General features: G+C 50.7%; 1 protein-coding gene across 1 annotated transcript in view; it reads left to right on the top strand.

Moving 5' to 3' along the window:
* CFAP91 (cilia and flagella associated protein 91) overlaps positions 1 to 20,188 on the top strand; it is a 677,881-nt gene that overhangs the window by 332,360 nt on the left and 325,333 nt on the right. Inside the window, exons 9-10 of the mRNA XM_069635853.1 lie at positions 1,479 to 1,661; positions 1,760 to 1,899. Coding sequence (XP_069491954.1) covers positions 1,479 to 1,661; positions 1,760 to 1,899 — 323 coding nt within the window. The remainder of the gene's footprint in view (positions 1 to 1,478; positions 1,662 to 1,759; positions 1,900 to 20,188) is intronic.

Genomic DNA, 20,188 nt, shown 5'->3' with positions numbered 1-20,188 from the left:
TCTTGTTTTCCCCAGGTTGTGTATGGAGTGTTGGTTAGTAGCCCAGAGGGGCAGGTCTGTGCTCCGGCGTGGCAGGCTGGTGACCCGTTGGTGGTGGTGACGGGTGGAAGGTGATGCGCGATTTCTTGAAGGACAGAAGTTTTTGTTGTTTAGTTGGTGTGGTGCCGTTACCGGATTGTTAGTTACGCCCGTTTGTCCAGCTGTTAATTTCTCGGTCTTTTAGAGGGACTGGCAGGGTATTGGTGTTTGAGGCCCTTCTGATGGTTAGGTGTGATGACGGCTTTAGGTCACGGTGTGCTTGAGGCGTGAGACTGGTTTGTTTGGGATTGTAAGGGAAGGAGGTGTTAGGATTAGCCTTCCTTTCTATGGTTCACCTTCTGAATGCTGTATGTATGTGGTGATGTCATTTGTGGAATGCATGAGCTAGCTTGGAGTGTTTGTGTATGAATGGGTTCTAACCCAGGCAGTTGATCTAAGGAAGCCTGGGTGGTGGGAGCCAGTGGGTTTCTCTCATGATTTCCTCCTATCTCCTTATGGACTTGATGAGACCTGATTTGTACCTGTAACTGAAGTACCTGAATAAAGCAACCATTAAGCATACCTGCAACTGTATCCTGATTATATCACTATGACCCAGACCGGGTCATAACACTGTACCATCTCTAAGTGGTCCCAGTTGTTTCAGAAATGACAACCTAAGCACACCCTTTGCCCCGAAGAGGGCAAGACTAGAACCCTCTCACCCCACTTCTCGGGTGAGCAATTGGCCCCAAAGATCCCTCTTTTGGTGACTCTCCTTCAAAATCTAGGCACACTACCCCTTAGGCTGATCGGACAATCACCATATCCAATCAAGATGAGGTCCAATCTTCTGAGTTGACACAGTCCCTCTGGCAAACAAGCAATTTCAAGTGGCAAGAGGTAGGCTTGTAGGTCTCTACAAACCACCCAAAACAAAAAAATGACCTTCCTCCTCAGGAAATGAGCTCTGTTGGTGCATCTGAAATATTAATGGCCATGATTAACAGTGAGAAAAGGCGGGCATTGGTGACATTCGGTGTACTTTGTGGTCCCTAACTCTTTGTAGGGCACGCCATCCACTACCACTTGACCTCTTGTGATCTGAGATATTTCAAAACAGCCATGCCATGCTTCTTTTAAAAAAAGACTGATGCGCTATCTGATGTTTAATGTCTCTCCTAGGCTTATCCTCTTCATCTTATTATGTAACGATTGACATTAACACTTCAAATGGCATGTGTCGTTCTTGATTGAGTAATTACTGTCACACCACGTATATTTAATAATGAACGGTTTCACGGACCATACCACAGACAGTATGGTACTCAACGAATAGCTGTTATTACCCAATGTAAAGATACTCATTTTATAGAATGAGGTGGCCATATTAGGATTGAAACCGATGACCTCCAGGTTTGACGCACTACAGCTACAGCTTAAACCTTTGCTTTTTTCAGCAATCCGAAGGTTGACGAAGAGCATGAGGAATATCGAGGGCAAGCTGCAACGTCGGGACATCATTCATGAATATGGAAGCTATGAGTCTGAGACATATGCACCCCTCACCCGCATCGGCTACTTTCCTGATCGCAATTCTGAGCGATATGTTGTGAAAAATGCATTCCTCAGTTCTTACCAAGGTAAGACAGCATGGAGTTAACACAATAGTGACATGGGATGGATAGAACGGGCAACTGAAAGAAAAGGTGATAGTCATGTTGGCTTTTTCCGTTCACAGGATTGTTGGACCTCGAGGCCAACCTCCCAGACTTTGTCACCCAACCCCGGATCAAGACGCCCAAGCATAAACTCACCACCAAGGATGGGTTCCTTAAGCGTGCAGCCAGACTGGAGCTGGAGCTGGAGCAAGTTCATAAGGTAATGCAAAGGGCAGGAGTAGGTGGTCTCCTCAGTGCCAGTACAGGCGTCCAGCATCCATTAAAGTTTTATTTACTCTCCTTTTAACTCTTCAAAGTACCAGTGTCTGTAATATAAGGTAAGCAATTCTAGCCTGGTTACATGTCTTTATACCGAAGTAATTCATAACGAATGTCCATATATCGAATCTTTTAACTTAAACTTTTATAGTGAATGCATTCATTTATTTAACCGTTTCCCACCCCTAAAAACCCATCCCGACCTTTTCAAAAAATATTTAACCCATTACCCCATCTTAAATACATTCACTATAAAGGTTTTCAATATAACATATTCGATATATGGGTATTCGATCTAAACACTGTATAGTTTCTAGCCCTCTTCACGTAGGTAAACCAGCAGCACTCTGGGTATAGAAGGATGAGCAAGCAGCAGGCATATCATGTCCCTCCTTTGCGTATTCTTACAAACTCCATTCTGGAATCAAGGCCCACGAGAGGATTGGGGAACATTAGGCCTTCGCATCCGTGTCTGTTCGAGATGAGAGATGGCACTTCCTTACCATTGATCTTGCAATGAACCTAGGGCCCTTCCTGATCTACTGGCACCAATCCTTGTAATGTGACGACAGGGTTCCCGTGGCAGCCCTAGCCATCGTTTTATTTGGTCTTTGAACTCGCTCTGGTTGCCATGCAGGGTAAAGGAGGGGTGAAATAAACGACACTACTCGTCACAAGCTCTTTACTTGAAACACAAAGATTCAGAGACGAAATGACCTCTGAAAGGGGCTTCGTCTGCCAACCAATGCACACTAACTTGAGCTGTTGTAGTTTAGGCAGCAGTCCATACACAAATACACCTGCTATTTCTTCCTGTACCATCTTAGTCGACTAATTTATTCCTTAACGAGGAGTAAATCAACTTTTAAACGATCTAGAAAGTGAGCTGGCTATTGATCCTTTCTTTGCTTATAATTAGAAATCGTGCCCCGATTAGTCCTTTGTGGGAACACTGCAGCACTAGCTTGTGCTAAATCCTCTCTAATCTGATCCAGCTCAGCACCCCATCCTACAACCTGCGAGGGCCCGTGAAACGCAGGCGCACTTCAGCATGCATCATCCTTCTCGTGAGCTGATTCCTTTCAGCCCTTGAGGCATTATAGCACCATATTACCATTCATAGCTCCTCCGTCCATTTATCAGGTTCCTTTCTAATGTCTGGAAATTCTTTACACACATTTCTTAACACCCCAGATGTCCATGGGACATGTACCGTTATCATCGCGATACCGGTTCCAACACCACCAGCCCCGCTCCTGGTAACTTTTTCAGTGGAGTTTAGAAGTATGCATTTTCTTCACCCAAACACCTGTGCAGGTATGGGTGGGGGCTGGTAGTGGACGTGCTTTCTACCTGGATGGCCGGATCTTGGGGCAAGGGTTGTGCGCTCACCGTCCTTTGGGTGGGGGCTTGCTGGGGTTTAGCTAGCTTTGCTTGCACTGGTCGCCCTGCACAAACAGAGCGATGCATCCCTAGTATTTCAATAATCTTCTATATTCCTGACTCATCTGTTTCCCCCCACTCCTTTTAATTTATGTCAGTTGCTTAGCCATGGGTGCAGATGAGCTCCATCGTTCCCCTTTGGTTTTTAGCTTCGTATGCTGCTGCTGCTTGTCTTCTCTAGTTTATGGCAAACGTTCATGTTATTTTCTTCTACATATCTTAATCCTGATGTAGCCCATGGCCCCATGGCCCCCGGCTAGTGGGGGCTACATGCTTGCCCCTACTTGAACACCTAAAAATAAAGACTCAGACACCAGGGTAATAAAGGGTTTTATTAGAGGCATAGTCAGTGCCTTAAGTGGCACTACAAATCGAGCCGGGGCTCATCGAGGGGGCGTGGCCTAACAGCGGGGGTCTTGATGGCCCGTTAGGCCACGCCCCCTTGATGAGCCCGGGCTCAATGGGCTACTGCCACCCCTGCCAGGCAGCCTTTCGTAGAGATTAGCACCCTCTCCCCTCTGGGGGAGAGGGTGCTCATCTCTGCATTTATTTTGTGAAGGCTTGCCTGGCAGGGGACAGTGCCTGCCTATTCAGCCTTAATGGTGGTGCTGCCCCTCGCCAGTTGGGGAGGGGCAGCACCACCATTAAGGCTGAAAGGGTGAGGCCACTGGAAGCAGAGGCCTTTTTCCTAAATACTGAAACTCCCGCGAATGCGCGGCAGCTCCAGTATTTAGAAAGCAAGGCCTCTGCTTTCAGCGGCCTCACGTTTTTTCCATAATGGTGGCGCCGGCCGACGGGAATCTCTTGATTAAAGGGATGCCTCGCAGGCGCGGCGCCAACATTATGGCTGAAAGGCATTTTTTTCTGTAGCCTGAAGCTCTCGCAAACGAGCGAGCGTTTCAGGCTGTAGAAAAAAATGCCATTTCGTGTAGTGGCCGGGGCTGCCAGGGGAGATTACTGGGCCCCGGCAGGCCCCCGCCTCAAAACGAAATTTCGGAGCCTGCCGGGGCCCAGCCCCGGCAGGCCCCGGCCCACTTAAAGCCCTGGGCATAGTTAATGGAATCCAGAAGTCTCGCAAGCGCCTCGCGCAGCGCAAAACAGCATTTCCGCCCACCGCGTATTCATGGATTTCCTGAGCCAGGCACAGCAAACATCCAGCAGCGCCAGTTACGCCCCCAACACCGCCCCTTGCGCAAGAAAAAGCCAGTGAAATGGTCAATATGGCGCAAAGGCCCCGCTCTATCCTTGGCCCAGCACACAGCCCCCCTCCATCGTAATCGCGTGAAAAATCGGGGTGTACCCCGCTCGCGGCAGTGAAAACGCGTAAAAATGGCCTTGCATGCCACGCGAAATCCCGTACCCCGCCCGCGCCAGCCAAATCGCGTGGAAAGGGCTGCGCGTGTGGTGATGGGTGTTGGGGGGGGGGGGGGGGGGTTCGATGTGGTTAGGGCTGTCTGCAGGCTATGATCCTGGGTGTTGGGAGGTCCCCTGTGGTGTGGGCTGCCTGCGGGGCATCCGAAAATCCAAAAGAAAGCAAATCCAGAAAGTGGTCCATGTCCAAATCCAGTCCTCCTGTTCCAAATGTAAATTGAAAAATAAACCATTAATCCATGGTGAAAATAATAAGAAAAAAATGCAACGAAGTCCAACTATATACAAGGATGAAGGGTCCATGATCATAATAGACAAAACAAGATACCCCAACAACACTATAAAAAAGAAACTATGTACAAATCGTGGCGCTAAGTCCATGGACTCCAAATAAAACGGAAAAAAAAGGAAACCTAACACTACAAAACTACATACAAGGGCGGTGGGCTAGTCCTACGACTCACAGATGTTACCAAGATTCTGGGCCAGGGCATCATCAAACTCTGTGTCCCGGAGGCGGGACTCTGCTCTATCCTCGAGGGCTCGCAGGGACTCCGTCATGCTCCTCTCAAACTCCCTGCGAGTCTTCTCGAGGAACTCCGCTCGCCTCTCTGCCCGACGCATGGAGTTCTCCACCCTGGCCATGGTGAGTCGTGCCCTCTGTGCCCGCCGCCGCTCTGCATCTATTTGCTGGCCCATCCGCTGCCACGCGGAAGACACACTTGTTCCTGGGTCCTCCTGCCCGTCCGCCGATGCCTGCCCCCGTGGTGGTGTTGGCCCGAGTCCTGACGCCTCCTACGTTGAGCCTGCCGATGCCTTGAAGCCCTGTGCCTGCTCCACCAGGACTGCCTCCGGGATGATGACACCCCCGGGGCAGTCGTGCACATGCCCTGCTCGGAGGTGCCTGCACAACCTCTGTTTCCAGTGGTCCTGTTGCTGGGCTGACCACCTCTGCTGAACCTCCGACCCCCAACTGTGGCAGGGATGTGATCTCCACTAGACTGGCCGTTTTGGCTGGGACAGGTCCACAGGGGGCCCTGGTGGCATCTGGGCCGGAAGACGACAGAGAGGATGACTGGCGCATAGTGGAGGAGGGGGTGGCAGCAGGGCCCAGCACATGTAGCAAACCCGCGACAATAAGCCGTCCTAGCCAGTTCATGATGGCACAGACCTCTTCGGGATGACGTTTATGGTCCCACCAGGAACCGCACACATCATCACGAATGATGGCTGTGCGCATCGCGACACTGACTAGCACGGGCTCAACCCTGTCACAGATTGTCTGGTCCACAGGTAGAGGAAGGTCAGTTGACATGGACTCGTCCTCTACCTGCGGACGGGCCTGGTCTGAGGCATGCCTGCAGGTGCCCACTTATGCAGTCGCAGGATCAGGGACAGGATTAGGCACAGGCCCCTCCGCGGTGACCTGCGCTGCCTCCTGCCCCTGGACTGCACCAGTTGCACCTGTGGCATCACCCCCTCCAGGCCCCATGTGCGGGGCTGATGCGGCCTCCTCCTCCACCTCGCCCACCACCGACCTGGATGCCTCCGCACAGTCTTACGCATCGCATTGCCCCTGTGGGGGCTCACCTGTCACTTCCGCTGCCGAGGAGCCCACGTCCAACCTCGCCTTCCTGGACATCCCCTCGGCAGCTGCGGCCGTAGTCGTGGACGCAGCACCACTCCCCTCGCTCCCGGAAGATGTCGTAACCTGGGAGGGTGACTGGGCCTTGCGTCTCCGGCTGGTGGAGGCATCCCTTCCGCTTTGCTCCACACCGCCGTCTCTGCCCTCTTCCTCCATCTGCGCTATAGGTAGGGAGACATTGACACAAGCATCGGTGCACCGAACAAATGTCTGCCAGACACAAAGCAAATGCACATGAGTCATAACCATCATCTCCCTCCACAACAAACAGGCCAGTGCAAGCAACACACATGCACAAACAAGCATGGCACGTGCAACAGACATTCACATCCATGTCCAAAGCACTGCAGGAACATCAGAAGGGGGGCTGGACCTCACATGCATCATGGGACATGCACACACACACACACCACCGGACAGTCATGTATCTGGCCATTTCTACCTCCCGTCACAGTGCACTCATGGACAACTGTGCCGCATCAGTCAATCACACATCGTGATGCTCATGTGTCATGCATGCATGGCGTTTTGCAGTCACACACTCACTACTCAGACACACGCACCTGTACACCATGCATGTCCATGAAGGTGACATAAGCATGCATGTTTCACACCCCAAACATGGCCAAGTCCAGACACAGGCATGCAAACGTGTGCGTCGTCACATGCTGGTACACATCATGCATTGCAACACAGACACCATTGATGTGGAACATACTTAACTGGACTCACATGCAGCACTGTCATGGCCCTGCACACAGACATCCATACATGAGGCATGCCAGACATAGGCCAAGGTGCACACTCCAGCCACACCTCAACATGCACTACGCTGGGCAAGAACACATGGACACTTATTACTCGACTCCAGACAAAGCTACAACTGTAGAACCTGGTGGTAAAGCACTGGTTGTATGCACTCCAGGACCCTCATCTGGTTGTTGCTCAACTGGCCCCGGCGCCCCACTTAATCAGCCTCAACGAGGCGCTGGGCCTTGTTGAGGGTCCTGGACCTGAAGTCCTCCCAGCGCTTCCAGACGCGGTCGTAGCTGCAGGGTGACACCCCCAGCGCGTGGGTGGCACCCACGATGTCCGCCCAGATCCTACTCCGTCCTTCCTTGCCGAGGCACGATGCTGAGAAGAGGGCATCATAATGCCCCAGGACTTGCTCCACCAGGATGCCAACTTCATTGGGACTGAAGCTGGCAGCCCTCTCCTCTCTGGCGGGGGGTTGCCACTAGCCCCAGATGTTGCTTGGTCTGACATGGCAACCCCCGAGGCAGGTGTGGGTGGGCAACTGGGTCCTGGGGCTGGGCTGTGGAGCAATGGTACAGCAGTCGGGAGTCTTCTGTGTCAGCAGAGGTGGTCACAGCAACAGGATCCCTGGCAATTACTTCTGTGCAGGCACCAAATTGCAGGGCACGTAGGCAGCAGGCACACCGAGTGGGCTCGGAGCAGCAGATGGCTCGTAAAAGGCAGCTTGGGGCATTGGGGGCAGGTAAATGGCCTTGTGGGCAGGAGCGTGGTCTTCCGTGTCTTGTTGCGTGGCCAGCTTGATGCAGAGTGACTCCGTACATGCAAAAACAGCGCATTAGCGTGGAATTCGAGTAAAGGCCCTTGGCGTTTAACCGCGTAAGTGACGCGGCGCGAGTGGGCGTTGCCTTCAGTACAGGTTAAAGGTCCGCGTAGGACACCAGCTCGCTGTAAGTGTTTTTTGTGGGGACCGACACATGTGATTCTTCTGCTTCTGGGTTCACACGCGATATCGATATCTTCACTACGGTTACAGTTTGTACTTCTTGTTTTAGCAGGAGTTGCCTACGCACACACGCGTGTGTGTTTTTCTTTTTCATTCAAGGCAGACGGTGAGTCGCACGTGTTTTTTTCCCACTGTGGTTGCCCCTGTGTGTCGCGTACCCCATTTTCGAGGTCAGAGCCTGCCTGTTCCATGCATATGCATTTTTTGTGTTCCTGGGTGCCACGGCGTACTGTGGGACGTTTATTCCACGCACATGGGCTAGCGAGGGGTCACATGCAAGTTTTGTTTTGTTTTTCGGGTGCCTGAGCGTTGTATGACCCGTAATATTTCCCCAGGGGGTCCCAGACAGCCTTGTAGGAGCACAGGGGTAAGTTTACCATCACGTACCCTGCCCCCTTAACCCCAATTGCCCAGGACAATTGTTGTGTGCACCTCCCATGCGCACTAGTCCATCAGTGCCATGGTTGGGAGGCCACCAAATGGTAAGGGTGGCAAAGCTGGGCAACCTCCCAGAGGTGGCCGTGGTGGGGCACATGGCCAGGGTGCCAAGAGAGTCCAGGGAGGCCAAGGTGGCCACGGTGGGGGACGTGGGCAGGATGTCCAGGCACATGCTGGGGACAGCTATGCCCCCCCCGCGGGTCAGGGTGATGCAGCTGCCGTGTCCTCTGCTGTCACAAGCCCCTAGGTTGTGGAAGCTGCAGGTGCAGTTGCGGCTACCACCACCCAGACTCTGGGTCAGTCACCGCGGGCTGTATTGGCACAGGCACAGGAAGACTCCCAGGTAAATTTACATGTCGAGAAGGCCAAGGCACGTGTGGCTAAGGTTGCTGTGACCAGGCCACGTGTATCTGGGGCAGTGGTGACATCTGCTGCCCCGAGCAGCCAGGTGGTGGAAGCTGCAGGGGCAGATGCAGCCGACACCACCCTGGCTGTGAGGCAGCCAGCCAGGACTGTTGGTCACGGCCCTTTGGCACTGAGGCAGTCGTGGCGCTGGGTCCTGGCAACAGCACCCAGCAGCCAATGCCTCCAGTCAGACCTTCCGTTGTCTTCCCATTGCCTGCTCCCATTTGCCAGTCCACCTGCGCTCCTGCCCCTACTGTCCTGAGCGGCAGAAGCCACTCACGGTCTGCACCACCTACGAAGAGGAGGAAGTGTGTTCCTGCGCTAGAGGCTGGGACCCCAGACATGGCTCAGGCCTCCGACACGTCAAGGAAGAAGAGTTTCAATCAGGTGGAACTGGACGCACTTGTGGGCTATGTGTCGGGACACGACCGCAAAATGCTGGTGACGGCAGGGTGCAACACTACACCTGCCCAGCGTAAGGCCCACTGGCAGTGCATCGCGGAACATGTCAGCGCAATGGGATTTGAGAAGCGCACGGCTGATGATTGCTATAAGCGTTGGCATGACCTCCGACGCCGAGCAAAAAACAAGCAGGCTTCTAATTACGCCTCTACTCTGGTGACTAGCAGTGGGCCGCCACCAGAGGACGATGAACTCACTACGCACGAGGAAATCACTGCAGGGTTCATCGATGAGGGTCGGATCCAAGGAGTGGGAGACATGATGGATTATGATGCAATGTCCGGTGAGTTTTGATGCGTGTGTGTCCAGGCCATGTGTATTTTGATTGTGTGATGTGTTGTGATTGACTGCCAGTTCAGGCTACATAGTTGTGACTGCCATGTGTGACCCATGTGATGGTTGACTGATATGTGCTTGTTGTGATGCAGTCTGCATACAGGCCATGTGCTGCACACAGAGCCAATTCTCATCACCACACCTGCACACTCCTTACATGCCAAACACTTGGCCGCCGTTCTTGTACATATCCTTGCTCCCAGACATGTTTGCAGATAGCCTGTGATGATCTTCCACTCAACACTCGGCCTATGTTGTCACATGACTGACGTCTCTATGAGGTCACCCTGCAAGCTGGTCCCCCGCAGGGGCATGTTTCCTTACCTTTCTGTCCCCCAGCAGCTCACTGTCTCCATGATACTGGTGATGCACATGTTGGACTACTGCAACGGCCTGTCCCCAAATTCTGTGTGTATGCACACTTCCCTCTGCTACTCTGCCAAACCTGTACTGTGTGGTATATCCTTTGTCCTTGATGCAGGGTGTCTCACTTGGACTGACTGTGCAGATGGCACAGGCTCACAGTGGACATGAGTGTTCATTCATGGACCATGTGCATTCTCAGAAGGCCCCTATGGGTCCATGTCAAGCTACTCATTCTACTCCATCTCCGGTATTTCATCCGTATCATGGTATTTAGTCATCCCTTTCATGCTCACACAGGGTAAGTTCCTCATCCCGGCCATTTTTAGGGTGTCCCTGTCTGTCGAGCGTAAGCCTCCCTCTGGTACAGCCTCTCTGCCTCTCTGCAACTGGTGTTTTAGCTTCTCTGTGTCTGGGTGAACGTCTGATGATTCCTCATGTGTTGTGCTTTCTGTCCTCCTCATCTGCTGTAGTCTCAGATGACTGAGATGATGCAATTGACACCTGCCCACACTGTCTGCTACGACACAGTACTCTGATCCACCAGTCTGAGCCATGCACTGCCTCCCAACCATTCCTCAAAATGGGGGTGGGGTGTTACTGTATCCCTACAACCCACTGCAAACACTTTGCACATGATGACTGCACTTGTCCTTACAGCACCATCATGACACAACATTGCCATTAATGCGTTTGTGTTTCTATTGATAGTTGAGGCCATACACATGTACAGCACTGCACCCACACACCTCTGAGCCCTGTTTCATCCTTCTACATGCCTATTCACTTGTGTGATGTAAAAGTCACCTAGCATTACTGTATCCATGTGCCTTCCTTCACTGTATTGCAACACACTAGCGTTGTTGCATCCTGTGACACGTGTCCTTTTTGTCGTAGTGATTTACACATACTGTATGGTGACATGCATTTTACATGGGTCACGGACAGTACTATTTTACTTCCATATGGGGCTGGTTGACAGTTCTGCCATGCCTATGCTACGTGCCATCTGTTTGTTGGCATCTGTCATTTTTGTGTAAGGTCTATGCCAGGCAGCAGCATGTGTGTGATGCAGGTGCTATGCAACATGCAGTACATGTGCTGGCTTCACATTTGACACGTGCCCATGTCTGCTTTCAGGGTCCCCTTCCATTTCATTGCCACTGCGTGCATGCTGGAGTTTGTGTCATGTGGGACATGGCTGCTTCATGTGTTGGCTGTCAACATTGTGATGCCTATGTGTGTGGTATATGCTGTTGACATGTGTGCTCATGTGTTCTTTTGGTTAATTGCAAGGTGGTAAGGCACTGGGAGTATAGGAGGAGCAGGAGGAGGAGGAGATGGCAGAGATGGCAGAGGGTTCGGGCACCAACAAAGCAACAGTGGAGGGCGTGGTGTTGTAGCCCATGAGCATCCATTGGTGCTCCAGACCATCCTGTCCAGGGCTGGCTCTGGGTATACCTCTATGGATCTCTTTGCCTCTGATACCGAATCGGATATTGATCATCCATGCCGTCGCAGGTGAGTGATTCTGTAGTGGATGCTGTCCTGTCCGACAAACCTGCAGCGGGGGTATACCCCTCAATGGGCCAGTCAGTGTTGGTATGTCCGCCTGTGGTGGTTACGGATGCAGGGCCACGCTCCGCACCAGTTGCTCCTGTTCCTGGGGCAGCAGATCAACAGAGGAATGCAGTCTGCAGCCACAGGCAGCGCCAGCGCAGCAAGGACCAGGTCTCCTTGGGCCCAACAGGTGTGCTGTCCGGCAAAGCGGTGGCCATGCACCACCGGGGAACACTGTGTGGGAGAATTCCATGTATGCCGTTGCACAGCAACAGGGGGCATCATGTGAGATGATGGCTCAGGGCATGGAACGTGTGGCCGATTCCATTCTCTCCCCCTGAAAGGCAGGTGGCGCGCCAGCAGCAGGCAACGCGGTCCACGTGCCGCTCACACAGAATGGACACGTTGGCTGCCAACAGGGACCGACGGGCTGAACTGGAGGCTCTGCGCACAGCCATTGCTGCTGAGGCAGAGGACCACAGGGAGGCCCTGAGGGAAGACATCTCCCTCAGAACTACTCTGGCTGCACTTTTGATGGGCCAGGGTACACGGGTGGAACAGCGGATGGAGCAGCTGGAACGCACCATCTCAGCTGAACTCCATGCAAGGAGGTCCATCTGTCACGTGAGGCCTTGAAGGCAGAACTCCGTGCTACCTGTGAGACCTTGCAGGTGGAACTCCATGCTACACGTGAGGTGCTGCATGGGGACATCTGTGCCATCTTCCTGCAGGACCAGGCTTACCAGACCTGCATGCTTGCTGCCATGGAGGGGCATGCCGGGGATATGCGTGGGCAGGCCCCCTTATCACCCCCCCGGGTCGACCATGGCCATTTTAATTTATTTTTTCGTTTTTTGTCTATTGTGCATTCATGTTAGTGTGTTGCTTTGTGTGGCAGCCAAAGGCATCCACTGTGTGTTCCGGCTGGGCCCATACAGGCTTGTCTCGTGTTAGTGTTTGTGGCTTGGGGCCCGGACACATATTCCACTCCTGCTTCCCCTTTCCATGGGCTCGCAAGGATGGCACCGTGTGACAGTAACTTAAACAGAGGCATTGGGCTTCCGTCATATTTGTGGCCAGTCTGAAGTCCAACCTCTGTATACACCCTTAGTGGGGATTGCAACGTGATGGTTTCTCCAGGGCATGGTTGGCCTGCATTGTGGTTTGTATATTGTAAAATGCGCATGTTTTCATGTTGCTTATTCATGTATTGCCTTGCATGTCTACATTGTTGATACATTTCATGCTGTATGCGGTTGTGCATTTATTTCGGAGTTTTCACATTGCATGCCGTGTCGGGCGGGTGACCTGGGGTTTGGGTGGGTTTAGGTGACATACCAGGATTTGGATGTGCTGTTGTCATGATGCCTACCCCCGGGGACCCAGACCAAGTCCAGCAACCCCGGAAGCAGGCATCAAGTTATTCCAAGCACACCCAACAACCCCTGCTAGGGGCTATTTGGGTGCAGTCCTGGCGTCTATGGTGCCAGGCTCATATGGAGAGTCAGTCCTGGCGCCATAGGCACCAGGCTCATAGATTAAAACTTACCTGATGCAGACCATGCTGCAAACTTACCTGATGCAGACCATGCTGCAAGAGCTCCAAGCCAAAAGAGGCTTGGAAGGGACTACTTTACCTAGGGACTATTTTTTTACTCGGGTGGGGCTGGGGAGGAATACTTACCTGGGATTACTTTGGAGGCTATTTAAACCACGCCCGAAGAGCAGCACATGCTTCGCGTTATTCTGCATCCAGCAGCATAACGCTCACCGTGCCTGCAAGTCTGCATCCAGTCTTCCGCCACGCCCGCCTCGAGTCCGGAGCTCCTAGAAAAAGGGAGAAAGAAGGAGAAAAGGTTAGAACAAGAGCAATACCTCTGATCCTTACCTGAATTCCCGATCCATCGCGCCTTCGAGCTGGAAGAAAGAAGTTATTTTATGCGCGTCGCCTCGCCTGCTGCAGCGCCGCGCTGAACTCACCGGCCTTCACAGCATCTTCACATTCCACTGCATCCTTCTGCATGTTCCCGCTGCACTCTGGCACCTAAGGGGAAGACAAGAACAGCAAGGTGAGCCAAGGGAATACACAGAGGCAATATTAGTTACCGCCCATAGACTTACCTGATTTTACCACCGGGGGTACTAGTCCTCTTCACGGGTCGGCGCAGCTTCCACTGCATCCATACATAGCGGGTTGGGGGTGGGGGGAGGTGGTATCCATGAGAGCTGTCCCTGGGAAGAGCACACCTGTGAATGGACCAGAGACTGGGAAACCGGGGTCACACTGAGCCCCCTTATATTTCTGAACCCTCTGTAAAACCCATTTGTTAGGCAGAATACATGCTTTACCCTTTGGGAACACTACACACAAGTACGACTACAGGTGTAAGCACAATCTCACCTTTGGTACAAGCCTGTACTACACAGTTATGTGGTGGCAGTGGCTGAGCAGTCAGACTTTTCTCAAGAGGGATGTGAGCAGTACAAGATGTTACACAAAGGACTTGCAATCACAGTAGTTCAAACAAACACTATTCGAGGTTTCTTGGTAAAAAAATATACATTTATTTACACAGTCAGTTGGAAAACATTCCACTAGTAAGAAGCAGCTTAATATAACAATCTTAATAAAGTACAGTACACAACCAATACGTTTCTGAATGTTAGGCTCCCCTGAAGTGGGAGCAAAATAGCACTTGAGTAACTTTCAAAAAGGGGTAGAAAGACAAAGGTTAAAAGAATTAAAGCACAATTACTTTCATAGGCAGGGCAAATAGTTCCAGTTCACTACAACTGGCAATGCAATTCAATAGGCCTGGGCCAAAGTCAATGGTTCAGAGGTTTGGATAGGATAGCACAGTTCTGGTAGTAAACGGTTAAGTCTTTGACAATGTTCGAGAAAGTAGTTTGCCAGAAAGAGTTATGTCGATTAGGAGCGAGCAAGACTCCAAAGTTGGGAAAGTTGGGAAAGTTTCACAAACTTTCACCGCGGCCGAAAAGATTTCCACAACGCGTTTGCACAGTACCTTAGGTATGAAGAAAAGCTGTAGCTGAGGCAGTTGATCCTGGCAGTTCCTGCAGATCGCGCTGTTCCTGAGCTTCAGTCGTGGTGACAAGGAGGATGTCGGGAGGTTCCTGCAATGCCCAGGGAAGAGGCCACAAGCTTGGCTAAGCGTCGGTTTAAGGTGTGAGTGCCTTAAAGTCCACAAACTGGTATCCTTCTCACTGGCTATCCGGTTTTCAACAGCACCCTGATGAAAATTCGACCAGTATGGAGACGGTGTCCAGGTGGCTTATGAGTTGGTTGTCCCCACCAGCTCAAGGGAAGAAGCCGTCCTTGTAGCAGCTTCGCTTTCAATGGAGTTTCAGGCAATTCGGACCTGCAGCAATGCTTCACCGGGCAAACCAACGGTCCAGGAGTTGCAGCAGTTGTCTTCCTTCAGCTCGTCTTCGGTACTATCGTTCCAGTGGTCGACTCTGCCTTCCAAGTCCCAAAGACCTGCTCTTAAACAGTTTTCTCCCATTCATCCGAGCCTAGCTGCCACTCACCCAGCAAGATGGCTGTCCTTGCCGGACAGTCAGCCAGCCAATCGCGTCAGAATGCATTCAGGTCTCGTAGGAGACTAAGCACAGGGAGTTTTGGGCACCTCCCTCACATCCTGTCCACCCCAGACACTCAGGCGCCAGAGGAGGACTTCAGCACTGAAGCCCGCCAAAGAGCATCGAACAAAGGGACCAAACCTGGTTTAGCGCGCAGAGTTAAACACAAGAAGGACCTTTCCTAAAAGAAACGGCGAAAAAGATGACCAGAGTCTTGTTTTTACAGAGGGGGGTCATGGGTGCCATATTGAAAAACATGGTTGACCCGATTTTTAGCTACTGGTGTTCGCGGTCGGGAAAAATCATGGAAGTTCATTCTAAAACCACTGCCACCAGCCATTTCAAGAGGAAAGGGTAACATTTGACTGTTAGAAGAGTGTTTAGACACGGGGGATGCTAGGCAACCCCTCCAGCACTCTATAGGAAGATAGCGTGTCCTGGGTCTAGGAATTTAAAAAGACTAGCAAAGTCAATTTAACTTTACCTGCTATGGGAGGCGGTGGTCAGTCCCAGAGAAGGTATTTAAACCTTGGGGAGTCTGAAAGACACCCCTGTGCCACTGCACTGAAGGTGCTGTGTGACACACAAAAAAAAGATGATGCCTATGGAGTTATTTAAAACCCCATTTCCAAAGAACACAAAAGTAAAACACATTGAAAATGAAAAGTTCAAAGTCCCCAAAATATAGCAAAAGAGCTAGAGGTCTCTAAGGTAGAGGGAATTTAGCACTTGGGTGAGAATTCTCCCCAACACCATTTATAAAGACTTCCCACTCTATTGGTTTCATTAATGAACCCTTAGCTTGAATAACGCTTCATTATGTTGAATGATCCGTCTACGGGAACCTTTTGAGTTCTATCCCCTTTTGTCAGTGTGTTCCATTTCTGTATGGTAGCTTATGAACATATAATATGCTGCTGTGCTTCTGTTAGGAGGTTCTGTCTCTCTTGATGGATTTCTTTCCATCTTGTTCTATGTTATTATATCCCTTATCTATTGGCATGCCATATGTTTTAGACCGTAGTTGCCTCTTTCTTGACTTGGAAACTAAAGTGTCTTTATCGTTCTCTTATGCATTGTCCGACAAACCTGCAGCGGGGGTATACCCCTCAATGGGCCAGTCAGTGTTGGTATGTCCGCCTCCTGCTCTCTGCACCTGATTTCCCTTGTCTCTGCCCTCAGGAACCAATCCACCCAGTTTTGCATTTCCTCCATTATTCTCTGATCCCCTGCATTGTCCTTTACATTTCCTACAATTATTTATTTGGGGTTCATTTCTTGTTTTCCCCTGTGTATTTCGACTACTTCCCCTAAAGTTAATTTTATATCCTGTATTGACTCACACTACCTTCTAGTTTAATAATGGCAGATTGCATGCAGCCAATTGAGAAACACCATTCTTCAAGGGAGGCTCTCCTCAGAAACCCCTTTAGTAGTTTCAGTTAGTCGACATATCTGTCATTTTGTGCACACAGGGGTTCAAAAGGAAGCGATCCGCTACTCCTGTTACCATCTAAGCTTGGCATGGCAAATCCACCACACCAAATGCAGAAACCCGCAGCACATCACCAAATAATCCAATGAGGAGGCAGGCAGTAAAGGTAGAGACAGGGTTCTTTCCATACAGCTGTGCATCCCTGTCACAAAAAGGTCGGCACCGAGCTCGGGAATCTCAGGGTTTTAATACAGTTTTACACAATGTCCCTCATACAGAAAAATCAGTATTATGCCTTTGGTCTGTTATATTAACACATGGACTTCCTTTACAAGACCGTCTGAGCTTGATGTAATACAGCTCGGCCCACCCATGTGATATAGGCCACCTTCTCTTCAGGAGCATTCCATTTTACACCTAATGCTACAAAACTGTAGGATTAGCATTCATGTGATCAGCACTCTGTTTCTCAGGCAGCTAAACCCGCCTTCATGATCTAATGCATGGCATGTAGATAGGTGTATATATGTCCCAGACTATGGCTTACTTCATACTTCCTTATGGGCACACATTTATTTATTTTTTTATTTATTTGTATTTGTAGAGCGCACTACAGCCCAAAGGCATCGAGGCGCTTTGCATGTAAATGTAAGGAAGCTTAATTGTTATTACAGTGATACGGTTTTAGTTATAGGCATGTTACAGAGAACAAATGATAGCATGGAGTTTAGGATTTACAATTCAGACAAATAGCCTGGTTTTGATGGCTTTGCGGAATGCCAAGTGGGAGTCAATCATCCTAAGGTGCGCAGGAAGGGAATTCCAGAATGAGGCGGCCATGGGGGAAGCTAGTGCCACCTGCCTGCACTTTCCTATTTTTGGGAGTGGAGATCAGGTTGGTGTAGGCCACCCTAGTAGGCCTTCGAGAGGAGAGTTTCTGAATTTGGGTGGCCAGGTAGGGAGGTGCTAGATCATGGAGGCATTTATGCCCGTGTGAGAGAGTTTTGAAGATGATCCTTTCTTTAACTGGCAGCCAGTGCACCTGCCTCCGTGGAAATATGATCCTTCCTGGAAATCCCACTGGCAGCCCTGAGGGCATTGTTCTGGACCACCTGTAGTTTGGCAGTGTTTTTGCTGGTGGTCCCTACCAGGAGTGCATTGTAGTAGTCAAGTCTTGATCCGATGATTGCCCTGGCAATGATAAAGCAATTGGGCAAGGAGAGGAAGGGTCTTGCTGCATTCAGTAACTTGGAGAAGTAGACAGACGAGGAGACATTGGTGCTGATTTGTCTATCCATGGTCCGGTCTGAGTCAAGGTAGACGCCAAGTGTTTTGATCGTTTGGGAGAACGCGATGGGGATGTTACCGACAGCGAAGGCGCAATATTGATTGCCCAGTTTGCCGAGGATGGAGGATGATCCAATCAACAGAAGTTCAGTTTTTTCACTGTTGAGGCATAACCAGTTTTGTGCTATCCATGACTGGATCTTGGAGTAAATTGAGTTGAGGGTGATGCTGTCGGCCTGGTAATCATCGGAGAGGGGGATACTTACCTGTGTGTGTCATCTGCATAATTAGTATATGAGATGCCCAGGGCGTCCAATAGTTTGAACAGGGGCCTGGTGAACAGGTTGTACAGGGTAGGTGCAATGCAGGACCCCTGTGCGACTCTGCATTTGATATGGCTCGGGGGGTGGCACAGGCTGAGTCGGAGAAGACTTTCATGGCCCCATCTTGTAGGAACGATGTGATCCAGTCTCACGCCCTAGGGGAGAAATTGGCTGTTTGGCAAGGTGGTGACAGAGTGTGTTGTGGTCAACCAAGTCAAATGCTGCCGATAGATCAAGGAGAAGGAGGAGTGCTGGTTTGCCTGCGTCTCTAAGGATGTCCATTTGATTCTTTAAGTCGAGGAGAACCGTTTCAGTGCCATGGCGAGGATGGAATCCAGACTGCCGAAGGCCCAGAAGGCAGTTGTCCTCAAGGTATTTCTGAACTTGCAGGTAGGCTGCTTTGTCCAGAGTTTTCAGGAGGAAGGGGACCGTGATGATGGGCCTATAGTTCCCTGGGAGCAGTGGGTCGAGGGACGGTTTCTTAAGGAGCAGGCGGACCCAGGCTTCATTAAGGCCAGTTGGGACATGGCCGGATTGGAAAGAGGCGTTAATGAATGCTATGAGGAAAGGGACCAGGGTGGAGGCACAGTCTTTAATGAGCTTTGCTGGACACACATCACCTTTGCAATTAGAGGGTTTAATGGTTTTGAGGAGGGCAGTGACTTCAATTTCACTCATTTCCTTAAACTCTAAAAGGTTCGGTGACTTGGTTTGCGTGGTGTTGAGTGGGTCGCTATGAAGGTCAGAGAGAAGGTGAGTGAGGGCCTTTTGATGGGCTCGAATTTTTGATTGTAAGGTATTCAGTTTGTCGAGCATGGCCGATTGGATGTTGCACCATTTTTCATCCTTCACGAAGGTGGGCGGTGGGCAGGATGGCTTTTCCAGCTCTCTAAAGATGGTGAAGATTTCTTTAGTCCCTGATTTGGCGTTGGTTATCCTGGTATTGAAGGTCGCTGCTTTGGCCTTGATGATCCTAGATTTGTATTCTCTAGATATGGCATTAAAAGCCCTTTTTGAGACCTCATTGGGGTTTGCTTTCTAAGCTGAAAGCGCACGTCTCTTCTTGGAGCGTAGTTCTAGCAGTTCTTGAGAGAACCAGGTGTTGGAATGTTTAGCTTTCTTTGCTTTCCTCATAGTTAGAGGAGCAGTGGTGTCTACAGCCTGGGTAAATGCGATTTTAAATGCCGTGGAGAGGGTATCAGGGTCCTTGGGAAAGGGGTGCTGCAATGAAGGCACTTCAGGGGGGAGATCTTTTCTGCAGTTAGTTGACGTGAGCTTCTGGTGAGTGCCATGGGAAGTGGGATCACAGGACTGGGAGGCCGTTTAAGGGTGTTAAGGTCAAATTGTAGGTAATGGTGGTCAGACCATGGGACAGAAGTGTTGGTGAACAGAGCAGTTGTGGTAGCTAACCCAGTCGAGCGTGTGACCTTTGATGTGGGTAGGTTCTGAGTTGACATCATGCACTTGGCAATCAGTCGCTGTTCGTTCCACGCCACGCCCTATCATTGCTGCGGTTCCAGCGTGATTGCCTTTGCCAAAGAATGGCTGCCATTCTGCAACAACTGAGGCTCATGTATGTCCGCAGCTTCTACAATATACATGTCAGATTAGGGTGACTAAGGAAACTTGATTCTCCATGAAGGTAATTTCCTCACTACAGTACGTAGATGGGGTAGAAATCGGGAACAAGGTACCATGTGAAAATAGTCTAATATTAAAAGTGAGTGAGAGTTTTTGTAAGGCCCTGTTATTGTTGCGAGCCATTTTGTAATGCACTTTTTGACTAGATTGTGTCCTCCCATG

Source organism: Ambystoma mexicanum, chromosome 7p (genome assembly GCF_040938575.1).
Source record: "Ambystoma mexicanum isolate Mex_15411 chromosome 7p, UKY_AmexF1_1, whole genome shotgun sequence".
Classification (NCBI taxonomy): Eukaryota; Metazoa; Chordata; class Amphibia; order Caudata; family Ambystomatidae; genus Ambystoma; species Ambystoma mexicanum.
This window is presented reverse-complemented; position numbering and strand designations above follow the sequence as displayed.